Raw genomic sequence first — 25,638 nt, 5'->3', positions numbered from 1 at the left:
CCTTTGTGGCCCCAAGATCCACTGTACTTCCTCTGATAAATTTAAGTTTTTATATATAGTGCATATAGTAGACATATTAAGAATTTAAACTTATCTAAAGAGTTCCCTTTAATCAGACACAGCAAATGTATTCTAACATTCAATGATTACAACAGAACATGTGTGTGCTGTTTTCAGTCCTCATATACATATATATGAAAAATTACATTTTTAAACATGTAAAATAGAGAACGTTTCAAATTGTAATATTTCAAATTATTTATAATATTCAAGATTTTTGTTTTAACTAATTCAGCCTCGGTGAGCTTAAGATTTATTTTTTATTTTACAGACCCCAAACTGTTGAATGGAAGTGTGTGTATATATGCACACTCTATATATCTCATATTAATAATATAATTAATAATACAAAATGTCTACCATATGATAACCTATTAATAAGCATAAGTCGTCTATTGCATTGATCCCCATATAAAATATCTGTTATATGAAAAAACAAGACTGCACTCCCATGAACAGCACATTTATTCACCATTCAGCAGATAGCTTTCTATGTCTGTACAAGCAATATAGATTCTGTTAGCATATACTCTTTCTATAGTACAATAATCATTTACACAAATATACACAATTTAAAATATAAACCTGTTCCAAAGTACAACATATACTGTTTTTTTAGCATTTCATTGAGGCAGTCCACACAATGTATTTTCTATGAAGGGTGGACAGCACAGGCAACAGTAAGCTCAATCAGCACAAACTGAAAACGGTGACATGGAAGAGGATTTCTTCAGGACGACCTACAGTACAGCTGGGCTGGATAAGACTCTTTGGATCATGCACTATCAGGCCTTTCTCGATGCACTGACCGTGATTGTCGGTTTTTGAAGTTCATTGCTCTGATACGGTAATGTTTGTTCCTACTAACACCATGTTGTTATTGTTTGTTTGTATGGCACATTTAAAACAGTCTCGGATCATGTACACTTGAATATGTCCTTTGTGCAAAACAAATATTTCCTCCACACCGAACCCAAGTGCATAATGTAGTGATCAAATAAAAGTGTATGAGCGCACCCTCATTCGAACACATTCACACGCACACCATAAGACAACATGCTTGTGCGCATGCACGTTAACATTTCTGCTTCTCTCTCTCTCTCTCTCTCTCTCTCTCTCACTCATGCACACATATAGTCCAGCAAAATCATTCTAGACCTGGGAAATAATCTGCATATTAAAACTGGGTGATCGAGACTGTTTGGACAGTGGGCTTCCAGAGGAGAACGGACTCCCGGGGGAAAGGAGATCCTGGCTCCGCGCCGCTTGCCCAAGACGTTCCTCTTGCAAACTGATGGCTGACAGATAGTGAGCCCTGTCTGCGCTGAGGCTTCCCAGCGACAGGCTATCTGTGGGTCCCGATGAGCCGTTGAGGCCGGTACAGTCAAGAGACTTGCTTGAAGACGTGTTGCTGGTTTTGGGTGGTGCACCAGCAAAGGGAGAGATGTAATGCGGGTCCAGAAAGCGTCGAGGAGCGCTGGGACTCGGGCTGCGGCTGCTCTCTGCGGTTCGGAGGCTGACGGCAGGGGGAGGGGACTGGTGCCGTTGTTGGAGGCTTCGGAGCGCGGCTCTGGTGTCGGCCGACACGCTCTCCCTCAGCCTGGCTCCCGGATCTCGGGAAGGTCGAACGCCAGTTATGACCCAGTCACGTTTCACGCTGCTGGGCTGGCTGCTGCTGGAAGCCCCAGAGGAAAACCCTTCATCTGGGTCAAAAGAGTCCTCTCCGCAGCTCACACCGTCGGCATCTAAAACACAGCGAGGGGAAAATGAGGCAGAGAAAACAGAATGTTGGATTTTGAATATCTTGGAGGAAATACTAGCGCTTGCAAGGCAGCAAAAGAATAGGGTTAGGTGAGCTTAGAGGTAAGCTCTGGCTTTTGGATCGGTCTCCGTGAAATGCTGCATCTGACACTCAGCACGCATCTTGTGTTAATTCTCCTACACAGGCTCACAGCCGGTAGAAAACAACATGGCACCGTCTTTGAAGTGTCAAGCTGCAATTACATTCGCTCTATTCACTTATATTCACACACATGTGAATGTGGGAAACTCAAGCACAGGGGCAAAATTTTGTTGTTGAACTCTGACGAGATGATTCAAGAATCAAAATTCAGTCCGTAATTTCACTACCGTTCAAAACTTTACGTTCAGTACGATTTTTTTAAAGAAATTAAGTCTTATTCAGTAAGGATGTATTAAATTGATCAAAAGTAACAGTAAAGATTTTTATAACATTACAAATGAATGCTGGGGTTTTTTTTCTATTCATCAAAGAATCCAGAAAAAAAATCTAGTTCCAACAAAAAAAGCACAACCGTTTTCAACTGATATTAATAAGAAATGTTTCCTGAGCAACAAATCAGGATATTAGAATGATTTCTGAAGGATAATCTGAAGACTGAAGTAATGATGCTGAAAAATCAGCTTCGCCATTGCAGGAATAATTACATTTTAAATATATGAAAATTATTTGAATTGTAAAAATATTTCATAATATTACTGCATTTCCTAAAAGACTTTTTTTTAACAGTACTGTAGATGTAAGGAATGCTGCATTCAAGCCCACCTCAGAATTTCCTATTTCTAAGTTCAGAAATCGCAAATATAAATGAGTTTGCTTGGAATACCAATATCATAATTCTCCCTCTCTTTTTCACTTCCTGACAAAGACAGCAAGCTTTCTAGAACTAATACAACATAAAGAGCAAAGGATGCACATTAGATGTGCAATTGGCATATGGTTATCAAGTAGTAATTTCTAGCTATTTATCATTAATTTCACACAAAATATTACTGCCACCATTCACAATTACAGTAGTGGGCAAAAGTAATGTCCGGCCTAGGAAAATTGACGTTCACCCTTTATTCAAATATTATAAAAAATGTGTTAAAGATTTTGTAAGCATATTGCATAACAAACTTTAATAACGGATTATGCTGTCAATGTATGCTTTTTGTTTATAAAAAATTTAAACTTAAGAAAATAAAACCTGTAGCTGTAGTTTTGCAAAATAATTTTCAGTTCAGTGTTTTGTTCTTCCCTCATATTTAAATTATTTATTATTAAATTATTATTTCTCATAGTTTGATGGTGAACTTGCAAGCTCATTAAAAACAAATATCCCCTCTGGATATCACTTTTGGCCACTATTGTGCCTACAAATTATTATGATCAAAAACGATAATAAACTTACAACTTGTTATTTAAAAAAATTTAACTAGTAATTATGATATGATGCTGGTACTCGTGTGCACTCAATTTTGAAACACTGTACGATCATTCTAACATGATGTGACCAAAAGAAGGCCACTCACAATTCAGTATGCAAATATTATTACTATTTTGAAAGCAGAACATTATCAATATAAATCTCAGGGGAATTTCCTTCGAAGAAATTTAAGATGAAGTGTAGTGACAGTGTAGTGCACTACAAAAATGTCCACAAAACAATGTTTGAATGAATCTGTTTGTTAAGTAACTCAAGCTAAATGAATTTCAGAAATTTGTAGAGAAGATCATCTTGCCTTGCAAGCACTGTAAAGGGCTCCTAAAATGAAATTGATCACAAATGAGAGGATTAAACACAAATGATCACAAGGTATGTGGAGACATTAGTAACAGACAGGAGGAAGTTTCCATGCAGTGGGGTCACTTTAATAGTAATAATAATTATTGAATAAAAAATATGAATGATAATGAACACTTTCTATGATGAACAAGGGCAGGGCTTGTGTAAGGACTGTCTAACACCGTGACACCGTGTAATGGTGAGATGTTCCTGAGCCCTGCCTACCCCCTTGCAAGGTTAGGTGAATGGTGCACTTTATCCGCCCGCATGCCACAGGATTGTCTGGTCTCTCCGGGGGGGTGTATCGGCTGGGGATGATGGAGGCGTAGAATTCAGCCGTGGTTGTGAAATCAAAACAATCTGAGATGAAGACAGTGAGCGAACTAAACATGATGCTGACAGAGGGAAAATTTCACACACAAAAATGGCCTTTCCTGAAGCTTGAATGGATGCAATGAAGGGACTGATGAGGATGTCATGTTAAAGTTCTCATTATGATTTTAATGATCATGAAGGAAATAAATAAGCAGAAAGCAACCAAAATAAAAAGATTGGTATAAAAGGCTGTGTGTGCATATTTCCCGTACCCTCTCGTTTCCAGCGGAGGCGACGAATGGAGGCGGCAGTGACAGCTGCCTGCGAGATGCATCTCCCGGTAGGCGTTACTTCCACCTCCAGAAGGTTCCGCGAGCCCTCCGGAGGACGGGACGGAAGTGAGCGACTAATTGCATTTGCCACCTGAGGATCAGGGGTCAACGTAATGTAGTGAAATATTACATTTCCATTAAGAATTACAATTTAAATGTTGCTCTTGAAAGACATTTTCTTGTGGCAAAAACCACAACTCCACCTTCACTAGTACAGTACTGTATATTTTCAGGATAACAATTTGACAAGTTAAATTCAAAAATTGTCATGAATTTTAATAATTGAATTACGAATTTGTTGTTTTTCCTCATTTTGCTTCAATGGAAGCAGCACTTTGAGCTGTATAAACTCCACAAGTTTGGGTAAAACCTAGGCTGTGTCCGAAATCACCCCCTATACCCTTTACATAGTTTTACTATTTAAAGGGACAGTCATTTGTAGTGGTGTCCGAAACCATAGTGGACATACTCAAGTGCACTCATTCAAGCCCATACTGCATCACAAAAACGAGTGTACAACTGATGTACACTCAATGGCTAGAGAATACCCATAATTCACTGCTAGGGAATTGTCATGCCGAATTAATTCCCGCGTTTCACCAGAAGATGGCGCAGCTGAATCATCCATCCATCCATTTTCCAAATGGCTAGTCCAGTGTGGGTACAGCGTAATATCATACAGGTATAATATATATATACACTTCACTTCTTTAAGTGGACTATATTAGTGGAGTAATGTAGGGAATAGTGAATGAGGGTATAAGGGGCGATTTCAAACACAGCTCTGATGATGATGATGATGTTCTTGCATAAATTTAAAATGATACAAGAGCATTTTGTGGATCAATGGAAGCAAAAACACCTGTTCACAAGATTTGAAATTGGTTTGAATTTGATTTGAAATTTGCTAATTTTATTACTGACAAAAAAATATCAGCATCTCAGACTTTCAGACCCCGCTTTATATTTCCATAAGTGTACTGTAACAAAAGCATTTCACATAATAGGTTGGTGTGCAGACAGTGGATGACTTACCAGTAATGGCTGGGCATGGAGGTCTAGCTGTGCTCGGTAGAGGATGTCATCCAAAGCTTCCCTCCCCAGATCCCACTGCCCATTATAACTGGAGTTGATATGAGAGAGTATCATTATGCAGATGAGATCATTAGCACACCACTCAAACCGTTAATTGAGAATTAACAGGAATTAAATATATAACACATTTCCTTCTCTTACTAATGCAAAAAGAAAATAGATCTGAGCGCTGCTCAGAAATACACAACCATTTAAAAGTTAGGGGTCGATAAGACTTTTAAATGTTTTTGAAAGAAGTCTCTTATGCTCACCAAGGCAGCCTTTATTTGATCAAAATCACAGTAAAACAATGCATTTTCAGCATTCAGCAGAAATTATGCAATATCTATATCAAATAACCCTCTTATTAGAGAAGAATAGCGGTAAAGCGGTGAAGACGTGGTAAAACTTACATGGCATGGTAAACAGCAGTCAGCATCTGCACCATAAACTCCGGCTCCAATCGCATACGGTAATACGGCTCCTTCCATGGCTTTTGCTGCTGCCGCGGGTAACCGCTCACACACAGCCTGCATAAAGAGAGAGATTCATCGAGAATTTCTAATGACATGTTTATTCGGAGGTCTTTATGCTAATGCTATGACCCGCCACAGAAATCCTTTGCTCTCTCTCTCAAAATCAAATATTCCCTTTAATCCATTTAATCATTCCATCTCTGCCTGTTCCAACAAGACATTTCAGAGAGAGAGAGAGACAGACAGAGAGACAGACAGGCCGAGACGTTCCCGGATCGTTAGCAGAAAAAGGAACTTGTGCGCCCCCCTTACCGTGTGCTCATTCTGCAAGCCGATTGATGGGAGGACGCAGGCATAAAGACCACGGCTGAGTTGTAGCAGAGCATTAGAAAAGACAGCACCTCAAACCTGCAAGAGACACACACACACACACACACATATATAACCCCCTCTGACATCTGCATAATTTTACATCGACAAATCAGACAGCGGTACATTATGAGTCAGCGACTGTCGCCGTGTATCTAGCCAGTGGAATGGGTAATAACAAATCACACTACATCTGCACCGATCTCGCTGTCAATGCTCCAGCAGTGGTTTAATGAAATAAAATGCTGAGATACCATTACAGCCAGCAGGAAAAAGTAAAAGCTGAGTCATGGCAATAAAACGGTCCAGCGGGCGATTAATCAAAAGCCCAGAAATATTCCACAGATCAAACCTACTTCCTCCACAAGAAGGAATGAGTACAAAACCCCAGTCTGACAAGAAAAAAAGCACCTGTTCTGTGAGGTGAACGTCTCTCTCTGAGATAGCAGGCCGCTGTACACCACCCGGATGAGGTCGTGCTGGTTCAGGGCTCCCTCGGTTAACGCCATGGACCCCAGGCTGGATGGCTGCATTAATCATAAAAGTATTCGACTTTAATTATTCATTCGTTTAAGCCCTACAAATAAATAAAAAAAATTTTACAGCCTTAAGTTCAATGGAAACATTCTATATGATATGACTTGAGGAATTGGACTTATTTTCATTGGCAGAGCATGTAAACAAGTGTCAGATGGAGTGTATCCTGCTGAAAAAACATCTCAAACCAGTCTAAACTGGTTTCTCTGGTCTACTGGCTAGTTTTAGAGGAGGTTTGGACACTTTTCAGATGAACAAGCTGGCCTCCCAGCTAATTCAGACAGATACCAGCTTGGCTAAGGTGGGGGACCATCTTAAAACAGCTAAGGTATTATTATTTTACTATTAAACTAGCTCTTATATTATGTTGCGGGTCCAATTGACCAATTTCCGGTTCCGATTTATGCCCGGCTGACCAGTGCATCTCTACTTTTACACAAAGAAATTTCGCTGCATCGTGGCACACATTTTCACCAATTCATGCATGTTCAGTCCGATGGAAATTGAACCCATGATTTTGCCATTGTTAGCGCCATGCTCTACTGTTTGAGCTTAAGAAAAGCACATAGAGCAGACCGTTTTTTTTAAAATTACAAATTGTTGTAATACTGTTATATAATATACATATTTTCTCCTTTTTTGGTAATGTGTGAGAAGTATATGTTAAAAATTTCATAATATGATTTTTGGTGAAATGTATTGAAACCAATTAGGGTCAATTTGACCCAGACCATAGTTTGCATTTTACTTCATACCTCATGGTATATTGAAGGCTTAGAGAGAGTTGGTATGGTGAATGACAGCAGCTTGGAATTTCCTTTACTGTCCACAATTTCCTGTAACAGAAGATGTACACATACCATATGTCATCTTTAGATATTGAATTTCAGGAAATGACAGGTAATGCTAGCACACTGACCAATCCTCACCAGGTTATAGATCCCCAGTAGCAGGGCTTCCACGCAGCCATTGCGGTAGCGCTCTTTGCTGGCTGAATGACGCAAGTACACCCAGATGAGTTCAGGCAGGAACTGCAGGGTAAACCGACGCAAACCCTCCTCTGAGCTCCGGTACAACTCAAACAACTGATGACACACCGGAGCCAGCAGCTAGAGAGGAAGAAAAAGGAAAAAAAAGGAGAGATTTAAAGTGAAAAAGACAGTATGGGATGGACACAGGCACTGAGAGGAACACTCCTTTGTGACATTAATTAATTTACACAAGGAGGCAGCATATTTAAGAAAAACTGAACAGAACAGATCAAGATATTAAAGACAATACGAAATTAAAACTGATTCAATCAGAATCAAATTTATGTCCTTATATTTTGCAGTTATTTTAATTCTCTTAAATGTTTTCAGAAATATTAAATACATTTTTTATTAAATAAATAAATAAAAATGAAATGCCTTGACATAACTAAGATCACAAAGGCATGGAATAACATTCACCAATAATAATATCAGTATCATTTTAGTGTTATGTATATACTATTAAAGTATTTATTTATATTTTTAATTAGCATTTATACATTTTCTATTTTCAGTTTTTATTTTAATTTCAGTTTTAGTAATTTTGTCATATGCTTTTGAGATTTTTTTAGTATTAGTTTCAGAAATTTTAGTACTTCAACTGATTCCAGGTAAGTCCCAAATAAAAATAATTCTCAACCAACATGCCATTTCAAGTTACCATTGAAAGTTTGTATCAACATGTGCTTTCAGAAGGAATCATCACCCAACACAAGTAAATAACCATAAAATTTTTAAATAAAACATAAATCATTTCAAACACTTCATTATCGTACCTCACTGCAGGGCTGCTCCTGAATAACAGCATAGAGAGCAGGTACCAGAGCTTTCTTCAGACGCAGGCTGCCAGAATAGCTGCGGATTTGCTCTTCAGGTAAGGTCTAAAGAGGAGAAACGGTGCTTGGCATGACTGAGCAGCCTCAACCTGAATCGGCCTGGAGTTTAATTAACTTGGAGGCTGAAATATTCCTCCATTATGTTCTGAGATTCCAAATGTGGTTAATGGGACATTGCGCTCGGATCACTTGGGAAAGGAGGACTTAATTTGACTGAGCTATATAAAAAACACCATATTAAAGCCTGCAAGGATGTCAAACTTCTCACCTTGAACTCAGAGAGCCATTCCTCCACCACACGCTGTGAGCTGAGCATGGTCCTCCTGACAGAGAAAATTAGGGAAATATGAAACATGTAAAGAAAATGAATTTTAGTACCACACTTGCAGCAAAATTAAATTTTCCACACCTGTCAATGTCACTGAAATCAGAGAATTTGCCCTCTCATCGACCATGAATATATTTTGCATTAATCCATTAAGTAATGCAAAACAGTTTCATGGTTGGTTTTAACAGCATTTTCTCAGGTCACAGGTTGAGGTCAAATTTGTTTTTTTAGACAAATATAAAGTATATCTACACTACCCTTTCAAAAGTTTGGGGTCAGTAAGATTCTTTTTTTTTAAGAAATTAATACTTTTAGTAAGCAAGGATAAAAGTTCCCATTTCAAATAAATGCTGTTATTTTGAATTATCTATTTACCAAAGAATCCTGAAAAAAATTATCACGATTTCCACAAAAATATAAAGCAGCACAACTGTTCTCAACTTTGATAATAAGAAGAAATGTTTATTAGAATTATTTCTGAAGGATCATGTGACACTGAAGACTGGAGTAATGGCTGCTTCAGCTTTGCCATCACAGGAATAAATTACATTATACAAATTGTATATTAAATTGTACTATTTGACAATAGTTCTGTTATTACTGTATTTTGGATCACATAAATGCTGCCTTGGTGAGCCAAACCAACTTCAAACTTTTGGAAGCTAGTGTAGTGTACAAATGAATTTTTTTTATCTGGTTTGCTGGTCTTAGTTGTTCTCCCTTCTTGGTCACGCTGGTCAGTCGCCTGGTTTTCGTGGGGTTTGGTCACTTTTTAGTAGGGGTGAAACTGTTACTGACTTGATGATAGTAATACCCAAAAGTCAGTATTAATTATCATTTAAACCTTATTTAAAGCTACAATATGTAATTTTTTTTCACTAGTCTGCTAGGGGTCGCTAACCTCTTACAATAACAAAGGTGTAGGTTGATGATGCATAAGCGGAATGATGGGACTTGCTGTCATGCTGATGGATCTAATAATGTTAATGGATGAGTGAATACATTGATGTTTTTAACATGACTGTGGCATGAAGCAGGGTGCGATTGCTAATAAGAGACAAATATCAGAAAGGTATAAGGACATTTTATTCTACCGAACTACCTGCAAGTGCTGTATTAATACTCACATAGGTCAGTTTATTAGACGAATTAAACTTGTGAGGTAACGCAGCGCTGTTTCACCTGGTCTAACTTTACACTATCATACTAAACAGCATTTGAGTGTGTTGAAAGTTATGTTATTCTACGTGTTAGTTTGTTGGCTGTATGAGACTAGCAGTAAGCTAGATCAACATTAGAATAACATCCTGATCATATTCTAACATTTCATTATGTTGAGCTATATAACATTGATTCGTTTTATGTACATTTGCTCATCTGTCTAATAAAGTACATGCAAGAGCAGCGTCTATGTCAATTACAAGTTTGTCGTGGACGTGGAGCTCTCGGCATCTTGAAAACGCCACGCTGATTCGTTGATTGATGCTCGTTTTATTTCTCCTTTTGTCCCAAAGTCTGCTTGCCATGGTCCATAATGTTTGAACGAAACAACAACAGCGTGCCGCTAGACGTTATGCACTACGCAGTTGTCCAGTCCACATCTGTCGCCATGGTTACTATGGCAGTACAAGCGGAAACCAGGGATAACGCGGATATTACGTCATTGACAGGCGACAAGTGAACAGAGACGGCACTTTTTAACATTTAATAATTTAAACATTTAGGATAATGGAAGTACACAATTGAAAGAAATATATAACACTGTGCAAGTGGTTTTTGGATATTTTGATACAAAATTCTTACATATTGTACCTTAATTACCGAAAATTGAAAAACTCAAGGTAAAACAATACTGTCCAGCATTAAGCGAAGATAAGCAACAGTCTCACGCAGGCGCAGTATTTCGTTTGGTGTGAAAACATGGCGGAAAGCTGTGAGGTTTTACAAGAGTGCTGAAGGTAAATGAATGTATGAATTTATTAATTATAAATTCGCCTATAGTTATAATACACCTATAACTTAGTATTTTCTTCTTACCTCTGTGTTGGCAGCGCTGCTTTGTTTACGGAGGTTACCACGGAAACAGCTCTATTTCTGCTGTTTCATAAGTGCCACCTTCTGGCAGAGAGTGGATTTTCAGAGAGTTAGCCTACATTTTCATTGAGCCTGTATGTTGCTCAACAGGTTAATGGAAAATAAGCTAATGTGCATTGAATTTAAACCATGTGCAAATTAATAAGTCAACACCAATGCAGAGTATTTTCTCCTTAAAACTGCAGTGAAAAAGAGACCGTTTTAAAAAAGCGGTTTGAAATCGCCAGTGTTTCTGACGTCACAAACTACCTTGTAACCAATCACGTCAACATGCCGGCGGGCTTTAGCATATCATCATTACTCAGCTGCGAAGCTGGGGAATCTCAAGAGTAGCCAGGTTATCCCGATATATTTTTCTGTTGATATGAAAAATCAGGAACATTCAGCTATATAACGGGTGAATTGTGTATATGATTAATATTACAATGTTATGATAAACTATATGCCTTTCTCCACTGAATTTCTAAGTTGTTCAAAGCGTATCTAAAGATACTGATTTTTAGAAGGCAGCTGTCTGACTCTGAGATGGCGAACAGGACATGAACATGGTTTGTGAACATGGTTTGTGTAACATTAGCAACACATTATAAGCTGTTTGATAACAGTCAAGCCAAAAGCTAATTACATTAATTACCGTTATGTGTCTGACAATGTAGAGAGCGATACATAAAACATCGACTTGTGGATGACCGTGTATGAGTGAATGGAGGCAGGGCTCATTTGCATATTTATGGGTCCACGTATACTAAATGAAGCAAGGGTGTAGTTACAAGATGGCATTAATAAAAAGTTTCACAGGAAAAAAAACTTTTAAAGTATGCCTTTTTGGTGATCAAAGATGAGTTTGAATGGATAAAATTGCTGAATGTGAGGTTTTTCAACTTTTTTGTTCATTTAAAATCTGGACGTCATTGCATGTTATTATTTTAATGTTTATGCAAAAAAATGGTGAAATGAATCAAGTGTGTGTATCAGTACTTTTTGAACATTTCCAGCTAATTTTAACGAGACTGTGATCATTTTGATAACTCTGATCATTTTGGTCACTATAATCGTGACATGAATTTTTCATTCCGTTTCATCTCTACTTTTAGCTAGTCGGGCTAGGAGACCATCTGGCTTGTCTGGTAGACCAGCGTAAACCATCTAAGACCAGAAAACCATCTGGTTTAAGTGTGTGTTTTTTAAGCAAGGTTGAGTTTCTTCAAAGAATCCCTGGAAATATAAGATGGTTTGATTTGCTCAACATCTTTTGATCACTACACAATTCCCATTTTTTCATTTGTGTTATTGTATGACTATCGTCTTAAAATGTGCAAATTCACCAGTACTTTCATTTACTCCACAAAACCATTTTAGTGTTCATTGTGGCTCACCTGACTCAAACCCAGCTCACAAGTGTAGACAAGGAGAGATGTGGCTCAGATTCTCCATGCCTCTTGATCTCTGGTCAAACAGCCGGCAGATAAAAAGAAGATGCACACATCCCGCTCAAAATCTCCATTAAAGCTCACACACCTGCCCAACACACAGAGCATCACAGTTACTACGACAACTGTGGGCTCATGTTCCAAACTGAGAGCTTAATAGTGCAAACACACGCAGGTGTTGCCCCATTCAGTCCTAATACAGGACGTCTGTGTTGTTTATTCATGTTTGTGTGCAGCTCTTAAAATGGCAGGCTCTGCATATGGCAGTGTGACGGTGAGGGGGAGTGTGCTCTGCTCTGATTAGAAAGCAGTGCTGTGCTGGTGGTTGGGGAGCGAATCTGAGGTGAATAGAACAGATGCTTTACACGCTAAACAAAATCCTACTTGTGCTGTGAAGACATGACCTAAGATAGCCTAGAGGAAGCAGCGCTAACTGCATTACTGTACCGCTATTGTTGTACACTGTTTTTCGCTTCATTTAAAGGTTTGCATATGTAGATACCGTTCATCACTGAATGTTGCAACTAACATCAAAAATATATACATTTACATAGGTTGAGTCATTCTATAATTTAGGGAACATTTCACATTAGCAAAAGCAATAAAACAACTATTTGTATGCCTTGTATGCCACTACACACACTGTTTTTTTTTTTGTCTATTCTGCCATATGTACAGTGACAATTTTTGAAAGACTTCTAAAAATTTTATTTTTTTGCAGATATTTGTGTAAAATTATCAGCACGATCACTAAGGACAAGAACAATCACATTTTTTGTTTGTTTGTTTGTTTCAAATAGAGATCATGATTCTCCCACGATTCTGAACAGAAAAAATTAAATTAAATTAAATTAATTAATTTACAAGAGGTTCTGGCATTTAAAATGTAAAAAATAAAATAAAAAATTCTGTCAAAACATAGTTGACAATGACAGTTGACGCAAGTAACATAGTTGACAGGTAACGTAGTTGAAAATGTCACCATTTTGCCTCATAATGACATCACATGATGCTGGTAACATGGTTTTGGGGGTATATGGTTAGTAACAGTTGACAGAATTTTTGCAGACATCAGTCAAATAAAATATTTTCTTATTTGAAAGAAAATTTTATTTATTCTACTTTTATAATGTATATTTATATTTTGATATAATTTGATATAATATTTGACTTGAAATTATATTTCTGAAGAAAATTGTTAGAAAAAAAGGTCCCACTTTATATTAAGTGGCGTTAAGTACTATGTACTTACATCAAAAAATAAGTACAATGTACTTATTGTGTTCATGTTGTATTGTAAAACACTTTTGCTGCTATTGAGGTGTGATACGGGTAAGGTTAGGGACAGGTGAGGTGGATTGGGTAGGTTTAAGGTGTAAGGGAAGGGTCAACTGTGTAATTACAAATGTAATTACATAAATTAATTACAGCTGTAATTACATGCAGGAATTTTTAAAATGTAAGTACAATGTAAAAACATGTAGTTACACAATAAGTACATTGTATCAAATTATTAATTTCAATGTAAGTACATGTAAGTACATAGTACTTAAAGCCACTTAATATAAAGTGGGACCGAAAAAAACAATCATTAATGGACATGAAATTTAACCTAAATTATAGAATGACCCGGTTATGCATGTGAGAATTGGCTACATGTCAACGAATGCAAGTTGGTGGTTTTGGCCATGTATTTCAACATTTTTTTATCTAAATTTTAGTCAAATGTTAGTACATTCCTCTTCAACAGTACATTGTTTTTTCTTTAAATTTGGGCAGTGGATGTCAGAAATGTCCTCTGGTTTAACATGCTTTACTTCACCTAAAATAGACAAACAGAAAGTATTTGAAAGTATAGAAAGACAGACAGTAAAGGAAAAGCAGCATTCTTAAACATTCATAAAGTTTTTCCTTAAACATGAATTTTAACCTAAAAACTTGATGCTGTATCAAATGTTCATGGACATGTTATGTCAACAACCCATTCAATTTCTCCAAAAGTGAAGGTTTATCCTGAGGCTTTGACTAAAATATTTGAAAAATGCAACATGGCTGCAACAAAATAGCAGTGAAATACTCCCCTCATTACACAGAAGCTGTAGTGTAGACCTTCAGTATTAACACCTTATGTCAAGATGGGGGCAATCTGCCTGACCAAAACATTCCTCTGGTGTGTGGACGCAACGGTTAGCGCGCCTGCTCTCTCCAACCCTTGCCAACAGGTAAGAAGCTTAGAAGATTCAGCACCAGATAATTAAGTGTATACAGTCCCCTGAAGAGGGACGCACAGCCAGGCCTAAAATAGCCATTGTGAAAAGAGCTTAGTGCAAAGAGAGAGGAAGAGAGAAAATGAGAGGTGGTTTCACTGAACGGAGATCAAAGTAGCACACTTTCAATGAGCATTAACAAGAGAGTTTACTATGATCGGCCTGTCGACTGCAGCGGGACACAACAGAAAGGTCATTGTTAAATAGGTTGCGCAACACACTCAACGTACTCGACTGAAAACGCACTCCAAACTGTCACAGACACGATTTTACCTGCACTCAAAATCTCATTGAACACCAGGATATGCATATCTCACGCTGTTCCCATAGTGAGGACAAACATTCAAGCGAACATATGGACAGATATACGAACATATGCGCTCCTAGCATATGCATGCATTCAAACACAACAAGCATTATTTTGTTCTGACAGTGCGAGATGCGTCTCATCACTCTCAATCCTGTCAAATTAGCCAGATGGTGTCTAATCTCGCCCGGGCAAATCTCTGTGCTGCACAGAATACAAGTCCTTGGCAAGGGTCACAATTCAGCTCCTCTGAGATGAAAACAACCCCTTGTCTAGGGCACAAAAGACCCGAGTTGGTTTGATTAAAGATTTACTCTAGGGTTACATCAGTGGCAAATCAAGCCCCAGTGATTGCCGCCATCCTTCCTGTGTCATTTGACTGTGGTTTTTCAGTGAACGCCGGCTTCCTGCACTCAACACTGGTGCATCTGTGTTTTTTTTTTTTGGGGGGGGGGCACACTTCATACTGCTGGTTTATAGGTGTGCCCTACTGGCATTTGATCAATTCACTTTGTCCATGAGAGTTAAAACTGATGTTATGCCAGGTGGAATAGTACCAATGTGTGTGTGGCGCAAAGGTATCCAGAGAACAGAGAATGCATATTGATAAATGCTTCCAAATTTAGCTGAAGGCAAAACCATTATGTTAATGCTTTAGGGTGCATGTTTCTTTAAAAGGCATAAAAATAGATGATATGAAGAATGATGTTCTTTTTAACATATTTCCACTGGACATCACTCTCATGTTTTATTTTTTGCCAGCCAAATCACAAAAGAGTATTAGATTGGGTGCAGATAAATCAATTTATGAGTGATTTTTGCTTTTTGTCAACACAACAGAAAAATAATAATAGCCCTATGAAACTAAAAGCATGGCAGCCAGTGACACGAGTTTGAAAAAAAAAAATATTACATAATTTTAACTATTAGCCTACAGGTTCAAAATACAGCACTAAAAGTCAATCTATGGGACTAAGTGTACAATAAGTGTAAATGCTTAGCCTGAAGTATCTATTATCATTTCTTTGTTTGCCATATAGTTTTTAATGATCTAACAGTGATTCATGTGTTTACAGTAATAATATTTTAGTTAACAACACTAAAATTCACAGTTTTATCAAAACAGCCTATATCAAATCCATTTGTACAATTATTTAAATGTTGCTCAGACCCACTGTTTACCGCAATATATATTAAAATAACTATTAAAAAACTGGATATTGTTATTTATAATCATTTATGGTCGCATTTACATTTGAATGAAATTTGTATTCACAGAGAAACAAGCATTATCATATTTTTGTGTCCTTGGAACATAATTCAAGTCTGAACGTGTTATACAAATAATCAGTTATACAATCAAACATGCCATGTTGTTGTTAACTTTTTAGTGACCATAAATGTGATTTAATACATGTAATAAACATTCGGCCTAAAACATCAATATAACAGAATCGGTTACATCTTCCAACGTATGTGGTTCAAATGTATTTAAATAGCCTCATCTATGCTCTCTCTCACACACACACAGGTTTTATCAATGGTATGGTTGTGAATTACATACCAGTAGGATCTGGACTCCTCCGGATGCTGCAGATGATCGCTAGAGTCCTTGAGCAAAGCTGCAATGCGCCTTAAAGGACAGACCCGACACAACGACCACCTCTGAGATCAAGCAGAACATTACTTGTAAGACCCCAGCGGACCTTTACCGTAAATATCAATGAATCGACGGGTTAAATAGGGCCTTGCGTTTGCCTGATCGAAAGGTTCACTGCCGTGTTGACATCATCATGTATCTCCGCTCTCTAGCTCTGCTCTTCCTGCCAACTTGCAGCTATTTACCTGACCAATTGAGTCGCTCTGATCGAGCCCTCGCCGCGGCTGGCCAATAGCTGCGCAGTGCGGTGATTTGTGAGCTTATCGGTGCTCATCGCACTGCGCGGTTATTGGCCAGTCGTGTCGTGGTCTTGATCAGAGCGACTCAATTGGTCAGGTGAATAGGTGAACCGTGTTTAGTAAAAACGCACTCAGGGAAGTGTCATTTGACTGGACTTCCAGTTACTATCAAAGAGACTATTGGGTGTAATTTAAATTCCTTTTCATGTTTGCAATGCTCTTGTGGTATAATGTGTGGGGGCCTGTCAGGGTGCTGTTGCTCTGCATTTTCCATAAGGAATCTGACTAACTGTGCACGAGATCGTGGGACTATTAGGATATTGTCAACGTCAGGCAGTTTTATGTCCCTTTTATATATATATATATATATATATATATATATATATATATATATATATATATATATATATATGAATGTTACATTTCAAATTACTTTTATGCATACATTTTAACTCAAAATGAAAATATGATTTACTGTTCTACATATGAAGAGTTCAGATGCAAAAGCCTCTAAGTGCCATCTGAAATTTTCTTCTAGAATGATCATTTTTATCAAGCTCGTATATTTAAGTTCAGTAATTTCACTTATTTAAGTGATGATTAAGTTATTATTAAAAATGATCATTCTAGAAGAAAATTTCAGATGGCACTTAGAGGCTTTTGCATCTGAACTCTTCCTATGTAGTCATACAAATATATATTATATACATTACCTATGTAGAGCTGTATTTTTTGTCGAACTATGCAAAAATTGTGAAAATATTTTTTATTTGGACCTATGTACTTAAAGACAGAATTGACAAAATGATCCTTTATTGGCTGTATATGTGCTTTTGTGGAAAGTTTTCATAGAGATTATTTTCTTAAAGTCCACAGGGCCAAAAGTGTCAAAAGTTGAAGGAACATCCATTAACTAAAAGCTTGTTTTATTATTAACCGTCTTACCCACTACTGCTTTATTGTATTTTAAAGAGAATACAAAAGGCAATTAGAGCATCTGATTAGCACTGTGGTAGAGGATTTTATTACAAACTGAGGTGCATGTTGTTAACATTTTGTAAAAAGCAGAAATTCAGACTTTTAAGATCTCCCGAAAACTCTTTTTGAGTCTATAAAACATACTGCATGCAGGGTTCATTCAGATACAAAGAAGAAATCAGTCTTTTCACATTCTTTCATAAGTCTGCAGAGAATATTGTAGTCTTTTAGGCATTTAAAGAAGCAAAGAAGAATAAATTGTAAGTCTTCCAGTTTACACAAATGCTATTTTGCTGGAATCTTACATTTTCAACAATGAGTGCTCCTCAATGACAAAACTGCCATGCTTCCAACTCATAATGCACTTGGCTGCACTTCCCTCTTAATAAGTGTTTTTAATAGACACGTGACAGCAAATTCATAGTTGCTACAAGTCTTAAACATTTCTAACAGTCCCTAGCTGTACCGCAGTCACTCTGGTAGAGATTTTTACCAGCCTCGAGTGGGTTTCCATGTGTCTATAATCTTCCCATTAGAATGGACAAAATAGACCGGATGCATCACAGCTGTAGCACAAGCCTGTCAACAAAACATACAAGTGATTAGGTTTTCTTTTCACCAACCTGCTCTTCATTTTAAAGGAAATCAATCATTCATTGCATTCAGATGTGCCATGTTCAATTAGCATTAAGGAGCAGGAATGAAAACAATGGTAAGTGCAGTTGCCAACATTGATAGATGGTGTGACAAGCCCTCAGGCTATGTTAAATACGTGCTCTCAAAAAACAAAGTTTGTGCTGAGAACAATGTTTTTGTGCAGTTAATTATTGGACATATTTTCTTATTCTGCCTGCCCTGGTCATGTTAATAATTTTGCACAGTATTGGGATTATGCATTTTGTGGTAATATTAAGAATATTAAGTAGTGCAGAAAATAGAAAATGTTGAAAACACAAACCAAACTATTCAAAGCCTCAGCTACAACTACAGTGTTTGAAGGCGGGTCAAAGTAGACATTGTTCACAAGCAGCCAATGAAGACCTCAGGTGGGCATTATGCAAATTAGTTACAAACCTACATAGGTTTGTGCAAGAAGTAAGACTGGAATTACTGACGACTCGTTTCAGGCAGTTCTTTCATTTAGGAGACAATGACTCCGTTTATCGTGCACTTTGATCTGTGAAACTTTGCAGAACTTTTACATTCACAAACAGCTATATGTATGATAGGTAATATCCGATAAAGCATAACAGGTTCACTTTAATGCACAACAACACATGGATAAAAATGACAGACCACAGCAATGGCTTAGTCAGATGTAAAACTGTGTTTCTGTGCGTGCTGTGTTGCAGTGAGAGGGTTAGTAACTCACATGGTAAGGCATGAGTGTGAGGAGTGACCCCAGCGGGAACTGCTTGAAGTCCAGTTTTCCAGAGATGGGCTCCACCCTGCCGTGTTCCTGAGTCATAGACAGTAGTCTGCAAAACAGACGACACCCTTCATGCTATTTATATCATCTGACTCACAAAACCTCCTACTCCCACTGTTGGGAAGTAAAAACAACAACATCTAAACCTGTACAAAAAAATATTATGTAAAGTCACTGCTTAGTTTTTAATATTTCAGAATGGATTTAATTCAATGCAGACAGGTGGCTTTATGAAAAATCAAGGGATGCACCAAGATTAAAATTCATGCCAATAACAGTAAGTTAGTTGGTAATTATGTTATGGCTGATAACTGATAAATGGTTGATATTAAAATTCTTTACTGTCTATATAACTTACAACACAAAAAATGCCACAAGTAGAGCTGTCAAATAGATTGATCACGATTAACCGGATCTAACATAAAAGTAAGTAAATATAATATATATATATATATACATATACATATGCACACACACACTTAGATATACAGTATATTATATATTTACAAAGTTTTATGTTAGATGTGATTAATCGATTTGACGGCACTAGCAACAAGTGAATTTAGGCATCACAACATTATAATCTACAGTGTGAAAAATGAATATTTATCTTGACATTTGAAAAGACAACATTTACCAATGTTAGTAAATTCGATGATCAAATGTTTGGGTCTGTAAGAAGTCTTTTAGGCTGCATTTATTTGCTCAAAACGCAGTATTTTTTATATTGTGAAATATTATTACAATTTAAAATAACAGTTTGGCTATTTTAATATATTTTAAAATGTCATTTATTCCTGTGATGACAAAACACAATTTTCAGCATCATTACAGTCTTCAGTGTCACATGATCCTTCAGAAATCATTCTAATATTGTACTGTGCATTGTGTAAACTATGATAATTTTTTCTTTGATATATAGAAAGTTCAGCATTTATTTGAAATAAATATATTTGTTTGTGACATTATCAATGTCTTTACTGTCACTTTTGATTAAATCAATCCATGCCATATAAAAGTACACAAAAAAATCTTACTGACCCCAAACTTTTGAACAGTAGAGTATATGGACAAATATGGAAAAATAGCAGAAAAAAATCCCCCTCTAATATCTGCCAATAACTGATATGGTACCATTTGTGCATCATATAAATCCACATAATGATCTCTTACTTGAGTTCCGGGTGTCCTTCAATGATGGCGTATCCGGTGGGTAAGCGCCCCCCACCATCATGACTCAGTGCTGTCCACCCACAGTCTACAAGTAACTGGTTCCTGTGTGGATAGTGACCTATGACCCGCGTCAGTACCCGTACTGCAACATCCTCAAGTCTGCAGGACCCGACGAGGGACTGCTGTACGTCTGGATGTGCAACAGATAATATTATGATTCCAAACAAACTGAGAACATCACTGCTTATAATGATTAAACAGGAGAACATGGCAACACGGACCATAAAATACGTAGTTCCCAGGATGCACCTCACTCAACATGGCCATGTCTGGAACTGGGTGGCTACAGGAAGGGGTGGAGCCAATGCTGGATTTGGGGGTGTGTATCCCAGCAGCCTTCAGCCTATGGAAAGTAGAAATAATACTATCAATGCATATTGAGAAGGGATGCACTGATATAAAATTTTTGGAAATTATGATAAGCTGATGATAATGTTAATTTTATACCTATATTAAATTGATATGCTTTATTTTCTTAATAAATAAAAAATTAAACACACAAAAAAATATTATTTACTTTAAATGCTACACATACATTTAGGCATCACAGTATTATAATGTACAATATCAAAAAATTATTTTTTTGTTAAAGATTACATTTACTAGTGTTTACAAGTATGTTTGTCATCTATATAGATTAAAAATAAAACACTACAAATTCAAATCAATTATTTTAAATAAAAGCGAATTTAAGCATCACAATATTATAATGTTTAATATAAAAAAAATATAACATTTTTATCTTTTCTGCAAAAGATTACATTTATTGTGTTGGTAAATTATGATGTTTTTTTGTCTAAATAAATTAAAAACCAAACATTAAAACATTTTAAAACCAAAAAATTTAAAAAAACAATAAAATTATTTTAAATGCTGAACTTAGGCGTCAAAATATTACAATGCATAGTATAAAAATATGAAAATGATTACATTTATTAGTGTTGTTAAATTATCAGCGCTTACAATTATATGCTTTGTTGTCTAAATTAATTAAGTGAATTTAAGCATCACAATATTATAATGTATAGTAAAAAAATGAATTTGTATAATTTCTACAAAAGATTACACTTATCAATGTTGTTAAATTATCAGCGTCTAAAATGATCATGCTTTGTTGTCTAAATAAATTAAAAATAAAATGAATTATTTTAAAAGTGAATTTAGGGATCACAATATTATAATACATAGTGTAAAAAATTAATGATAATTTTAATGTTTTTTGCAAAAGATTACATCTATTAGTGTTGCTAAATGATCAGTGCTTAAAATTATATGCTTTGCTGTCTAAATAAAAAATAAAAAAACTGCGTAAAATCAGTCATTTTTAAATTCTACAAGTGAATTTAGACATCACAATATTATAAAGTACAATATAAAATATTCCATTCAAAAGATTCCATTTATTAGTGCTGTTCATTTATTTGCTTCATTTTATTGACATAATTTAAAAATAAAACACTAAAAACTAAAATCAATCATTTTAAATGTTACAATTAAACTTAGGGATCACAATATTATAAATTATAGTGTAACGTATAATAAAAATGAATATTCTTTTTTCAAAGGATTACATTTCTTAGTATTGCTAAACGATCAGATAAACTTTCAGTGAGCGATAGGTGATGTCTGGCTATACTTCTCCATGAACTGCAGCGTGATGGCAGTGGTTTCCTGAGCAACGGCTTTGATTTGCTCCTCCCCCTGACAGGCGTAGGTGTTCCCACAGTGGGCGTAAATCCCTGTCAGCTCCACCCCTGCAGTATCCGAGAGCTCCTGGGCAAGTTTCAGCGCAGCTGGGTCACAGTGAGGAACACCCGCTGTCAAAACACAAAACAAACAAACTTATCTTACTGCAGTACACCCAAAAAAAATGCACTTCAAACATCTGGTGAACTCCCTCTTCGAGCGTTACCTCTCCCATTGTCACAATCCAGTTTCATCCACACCTTCCAGACTTTTCCCTGCTTCAAAGGTCTCTTCTTCAGTTCCTGTAGGGCAAGGCGGTTGTCCACTAGGATGTGGAATAGAGAGAGTCTCTCAGATAGCTCAGCACAGCGCTCCACTTTATCAAATGGCAGTGGGTATGCGTACAGTATATCATCATAGCCATTATCAGCATAGAACGATGCCTCAGCTAGAGTAGAAACCACGATACACCGACGAGAGCCTCCTGTCATGATGTCCGCACATTCCCTGAAAACGACAGACATGTAACATTCAGGATGAGAAAACAATGATTTAATGATTAAATGGGGGAAAAGGCATTTGAAGTATTTTCCATTGTTAGTTCGTGTTAACTAATGAATCAACTAATGTTAACAAAAGGAATCTTATTGTAAAGTGTTACCTTCAATTTTTATATAAAAAAGATATTCAAATGTTTTAAAGGAATAGTTCACCCAAAAATGAAAATTATCCATAACTTGCTCAGCCTCAAGCAATCCAGATATACAGTATATGACTTTCAGCCAAACACAGTCTGAGTTATATTAAGAAACATCCTGGCTCTTCCCAGCTTTATAATGGGAGTGAATAGTGCCCGAGTTCCAAAAGAAGTGCATTCATCCATCATAAAAATATTCGACATGTGAATAAATGCCTTCTAAAGGAAAAAAAAGAGAAGTTTTAAAGAAAAATGTCAGAGGATTTCGATATAAGAGAAGTCGTTGGGTCAGAGGTCACTCTCTCTTGAACGCGCGCACGGCCGTTGACAGAAGCCATTATAGTTTATAAAGTTTTAAATATGGATATTTTTCTCACAAAAACACATCGCTTCAACTTCAGAAGGCTTTTATTAACCCACTCGAGTCGTATGGATCACTTTTATGATGCATGAATGCACTTTTTGGAGCATTAAAAACTCGGGCACTATTCACTCCCATTAGCTTGGAAGAGTCAGGATATTCTTTTGATATAACTCCGATTGTGTTCGGCTGAAAGAAGAAAGACATTTTGGGATAATTTTCATTTTTGGGTGAACTAGGCCTATTCCTTTAAGTGCCTAAGTGTCCAAATGCATTCCAAAATCACTAGTGAATTATAGTTAATAACATATTATAAAAGTATATATGTCTGAGCATTTTCAAGTGAAATCATTCGGTAGATAAAGCGGCTGGTGTTGTTGACTCGAGAATCTTACAGTGTTTTGTGTGTTTTCATGTGAGGTCGGAGCTGGACCCCCAGTTTCTGGAAGCGCTCCCGCATGGCTTCGGCATTTCTGTTCACTTTATCCAGGTCAATAACCAGCGCTGGAGTACAAAGGTCTTTGATGAATTCAACACTGGCCATTATCCAAAAACTGAAACAAATAAAATACACCAACACATTTAAGCGAAATGGAAACATGCAGACTTGTAACAAAATGCAGGATAGTGTTGATAAAATAAATGTAACAATTTTGAAATCCTATAATCTCAACTCTTTAAAGCATTTAATTACAGCTGTAAATAAATAAGAAAAATATCGAGTAAACATGAGTTTGGTTAACGGTCAAAGTGGCAAGTGTCAAACGCTGATGATAAACTTATGATAAACTTACAATTTCTCACCATAAAGCGCGACTCAAGTTCTGATCAATGAGAGCGAGCGCGAGAGTGTGAAGCCAGAATCAACACAGCGCCGCGTATAGGCTACACATAACGTTACATTGCAAACTGGAATTTTCAACCTAAAAGCTACTGACGAGATTCTTTGTTGTTATAAAAGATTTAAAATATATTTTGTGCTTTTGGAGCAGCAAACTATTTCAGATATATTATATTATATTATATTATATTATATTATATTATATTATATTATATTATATTATATTATATTATATTATACAGTCACTTATAGGCTAGCCCTCATCCAAAGAAATCCCACAGACCCATCCATGATGATGGAGGTGAGAGACCTTTAAAATATCTCTGCATTTGTAGCACTGGTTTGGCTGAATGTGTAGTTAACACTGAACGTCGAAAAGTCTAATCTTGTGTCCCAGATTAACTTTTTGTTGCTCATTAAAGTGGATTATTTCGAAGTCATTTAATAAAAGGGCTAATTAAGGCATTTAGTCTAAACCCTCCTCTCCCAGTTGGATAAAATCCTCAATTACCAGACCCGCGTCAGAGTATCGGGAAAAGACCTTTAGGCCTGTTTTCACTTTATCCCTTGATGTCTTTCAATAGAGTACTAGAGCGCTGAGCTGCTGGCTACATGACTACCTCCAGTCCTTTCAGACAATTCTGGATGTTTTTGGTAATGCTTGTGTTATATGATTTCAAATTCCAGTTGTATTTTAGGCATGTTTTTGAAAGAAGTCTCTTATGCTCATCAAGGCTGCATTGATTTGGTCACAAATACAGTAAAAACAGTAATATTGTAAAATATGCTTACATTTTAATATAACAGTTTTCTATTTTAATATATTTTCAAATGTAATGTATTCATCTGATGGAAAGGCTGAATTATCAGCAGCCATTGTGCTTCTTAATATTTTTGTGTAAATTATTCTACTTTTGATTCTCTGGTAATTAGAAAGTTCAAAAGAACAGCATTTATTTGAAATAGAAATGCTTATTTCAAAAATAAAAATCATATGACGCCAAACTTTTAAACAATAATATATATATATGTGTGTATGTATTTTTTAGAAATAAAATGTTTAAATATTTTAGAGGTTAACAAATTATATGTACTACAGAATTTAATTAGTTTTATTCATTTGTATGACTTTTCAGGTATAAAATCTTTTTTTTTTTTAAAGTATGCAGGAGAAATGTTGGTGACCCAGTGCTGTTGTGCTGCAAAACCAGTCTACTGTAGGTCTCATATTTCACTGTAGTGATACATTGACAATTTTGCAATATTTTCTACCATTCTGTTTGAAAGAGAAAAAAAAAAAACTATGAAAGAGAAAAAAAAAGTAGTAAACAAGTCTCCATTCTCATGTGGAAGCCTTTCTTCATGCTCTTCCAGTTCAGATGATGGATTTGTATTCGCCGCTACAAACAGCTAGAGGGTGCTGCAGGACTCCAAACACACAGAAAAAGTGTATGAATGTCACATGACTTTTAGTGACAAGAAGGTTAAT

The 25,638-nt window shown here is 36.4% G+C and overlaps 2 protein-coding genes across 13 annotated transcripts; both read right to left on the bottom strand.

The window, feature by feature from the left end:
* Positions 1-507: 507 nt before the first annotated feature.
* Positions 508-16,876, bottom strand: LOC307150327 (hyccin 2). 10 transcript variants are annotated; one of them, XM_079857445.1, is made up of 14 exons: positions 16,784-16,841; positions 16,590-16,690; positions 12,398-12,539; positions 8,868-8,922; positions 8,540-8,644; positions 7,662-7,841; positions 7,488-7,568; positions 6,607-6,722; positions 6,139-6,234; positions 5,764-5,880; positions 5,312-5,399; positions 4,217-4,367; positions 3,855-3,989; positions 508-1,805 (listed from the first exon to the last, which is right to left on the bottom strand). In XM_079857445.1, the coding sequence occupies exons 4-14, from the start codon at positions 8,913-8,915 to the stop codon at positions 1,213-1,215; spliced, it is 1,710 nt and encodes a 569-aa protein (XP_079713571.1). In that variant the 5' UTR covers positions 8,916-8,922; positions 12,398-12,539; positions 16,590-16,690; positions 16,784-16,841; the 3' UTR covers positions 508-1,212. The 10 variants fall into 10 exon arrangements, with proteins under 10 accessions (XP_079713571.1, XP_079713576.1, XP_079713569.1 ...); XM_079857450.1 differs by lacking the exon at positions 3,855-3,989 and having other exon boundaries at positions 16,784-16,876; XM_079857443.1 differs by having other exon boundaries at positions 12,398-12,467; positions 16,590-16,872.
* Positions 16,877-17,722: 846 nt separating this feature from the next.
* On the bottom strand, positions 17,723-24,510 carry LOC307150679 (D-serine dehydratase). Of its 3 annotated transcripts, none has more exons than XM_079858109.1 (8): positions 24,460-24,510; positions 23,704-23,862; positions 22,477-22,757; positions 22,201-22,381; positions 20,786-20,907; positions 20,505-20,694; positions 19,275-19,380; positions 17,723-18,481 (listed from the first exon to the last, which is right to left on the bottom strand). In XM_079858109.1, exons 2-8 carry the CDS (start codon positions 23,850-23,852, stop codon positions 18,392-18,394), a joined length of 1,119 nt encoding a protein of 372 aa, XP_079714235.1. In that variant the 5' UTR covers positions 23,853-23,862; positions 24,460-24,510; the 3' UTR covers positions 17,723-18,391. The 3 variants fall into 3 exon arrangements, with proteins under 3 accessions (XP_079714235.1, XP_079714233.1, XP_079714234.1); XM_079858107.1 differs by lacking the exon at positions 24,460-24,510 and adding an exon at positions 24,103-24,190; XM_079858108.1 differs by lacking the exon at positions 24,460-24,510 and adding an exon at positions 24,113-24,184.
* Between the last annotated feature and the right edge of the window lie 1,128 nt (positions 24,511-25,638).

This window comes from Squalius cephalus, assembly GCF_949319135.1.
Source record: "Squalius cephalus genome assembly, chromosome: 22".
NCBI lineage: Eukaryota > Metazoa > Chordata > Actinopteri > Cypriniformes > Leuciscidae > Squalius > Squalius cephalus.
This window is presented reverse-complemented; position numbering and strand designations above follow the sequence as displayed.

Excerpts from the sequence above, each read along its gene's own strand:
- LOC307150327 (XM_079857443.1), bottom strand. The coding sequence starts at position 8,915 with ATGCTCAGCTCACAGCGTGTGGTGGAGGAATGGCTCTCTGAGTTCAAG. Across the intron at positions 5,400-5,763 it reads ACTGCTGTTTACCATGCCAT|TTATAATGGGCAGTGGGATC; the intron begins GTAAGTTTTACC and ends TATCAACTCCAG. Across the intron at positions 4,368-5,311 it reads TCCATGCCCAGCCATTACTG|GTGGCAAATGCAATTAGTCG; the intron begins GTAAGTCATCCA and ends CCTGATCCTCAG.
- LOC307150679 (XM_079858109.1), bottom strand. The coding sequence starts at position 23,852 with ATGGCCAGTGTTGAATTCATCAAAGACCTTTGTACTCCAGCGCTGGTT. Across the intron at positions 22,758-23,703 it reads ATGAAAACACACAAAACACT|GGAATGTGCGGACATCATGA; the intron begins GTAAGATTCTCG and ends TGTCGTTTTCAG. Across the intron at positions 20,695-20,785 it reads TGGGAACTACGTATTTTATG|ACGTACAGCAGTCCCTCGTC; the intron begins GTCCGTGTTGCC and ends TTGCACATCCAG.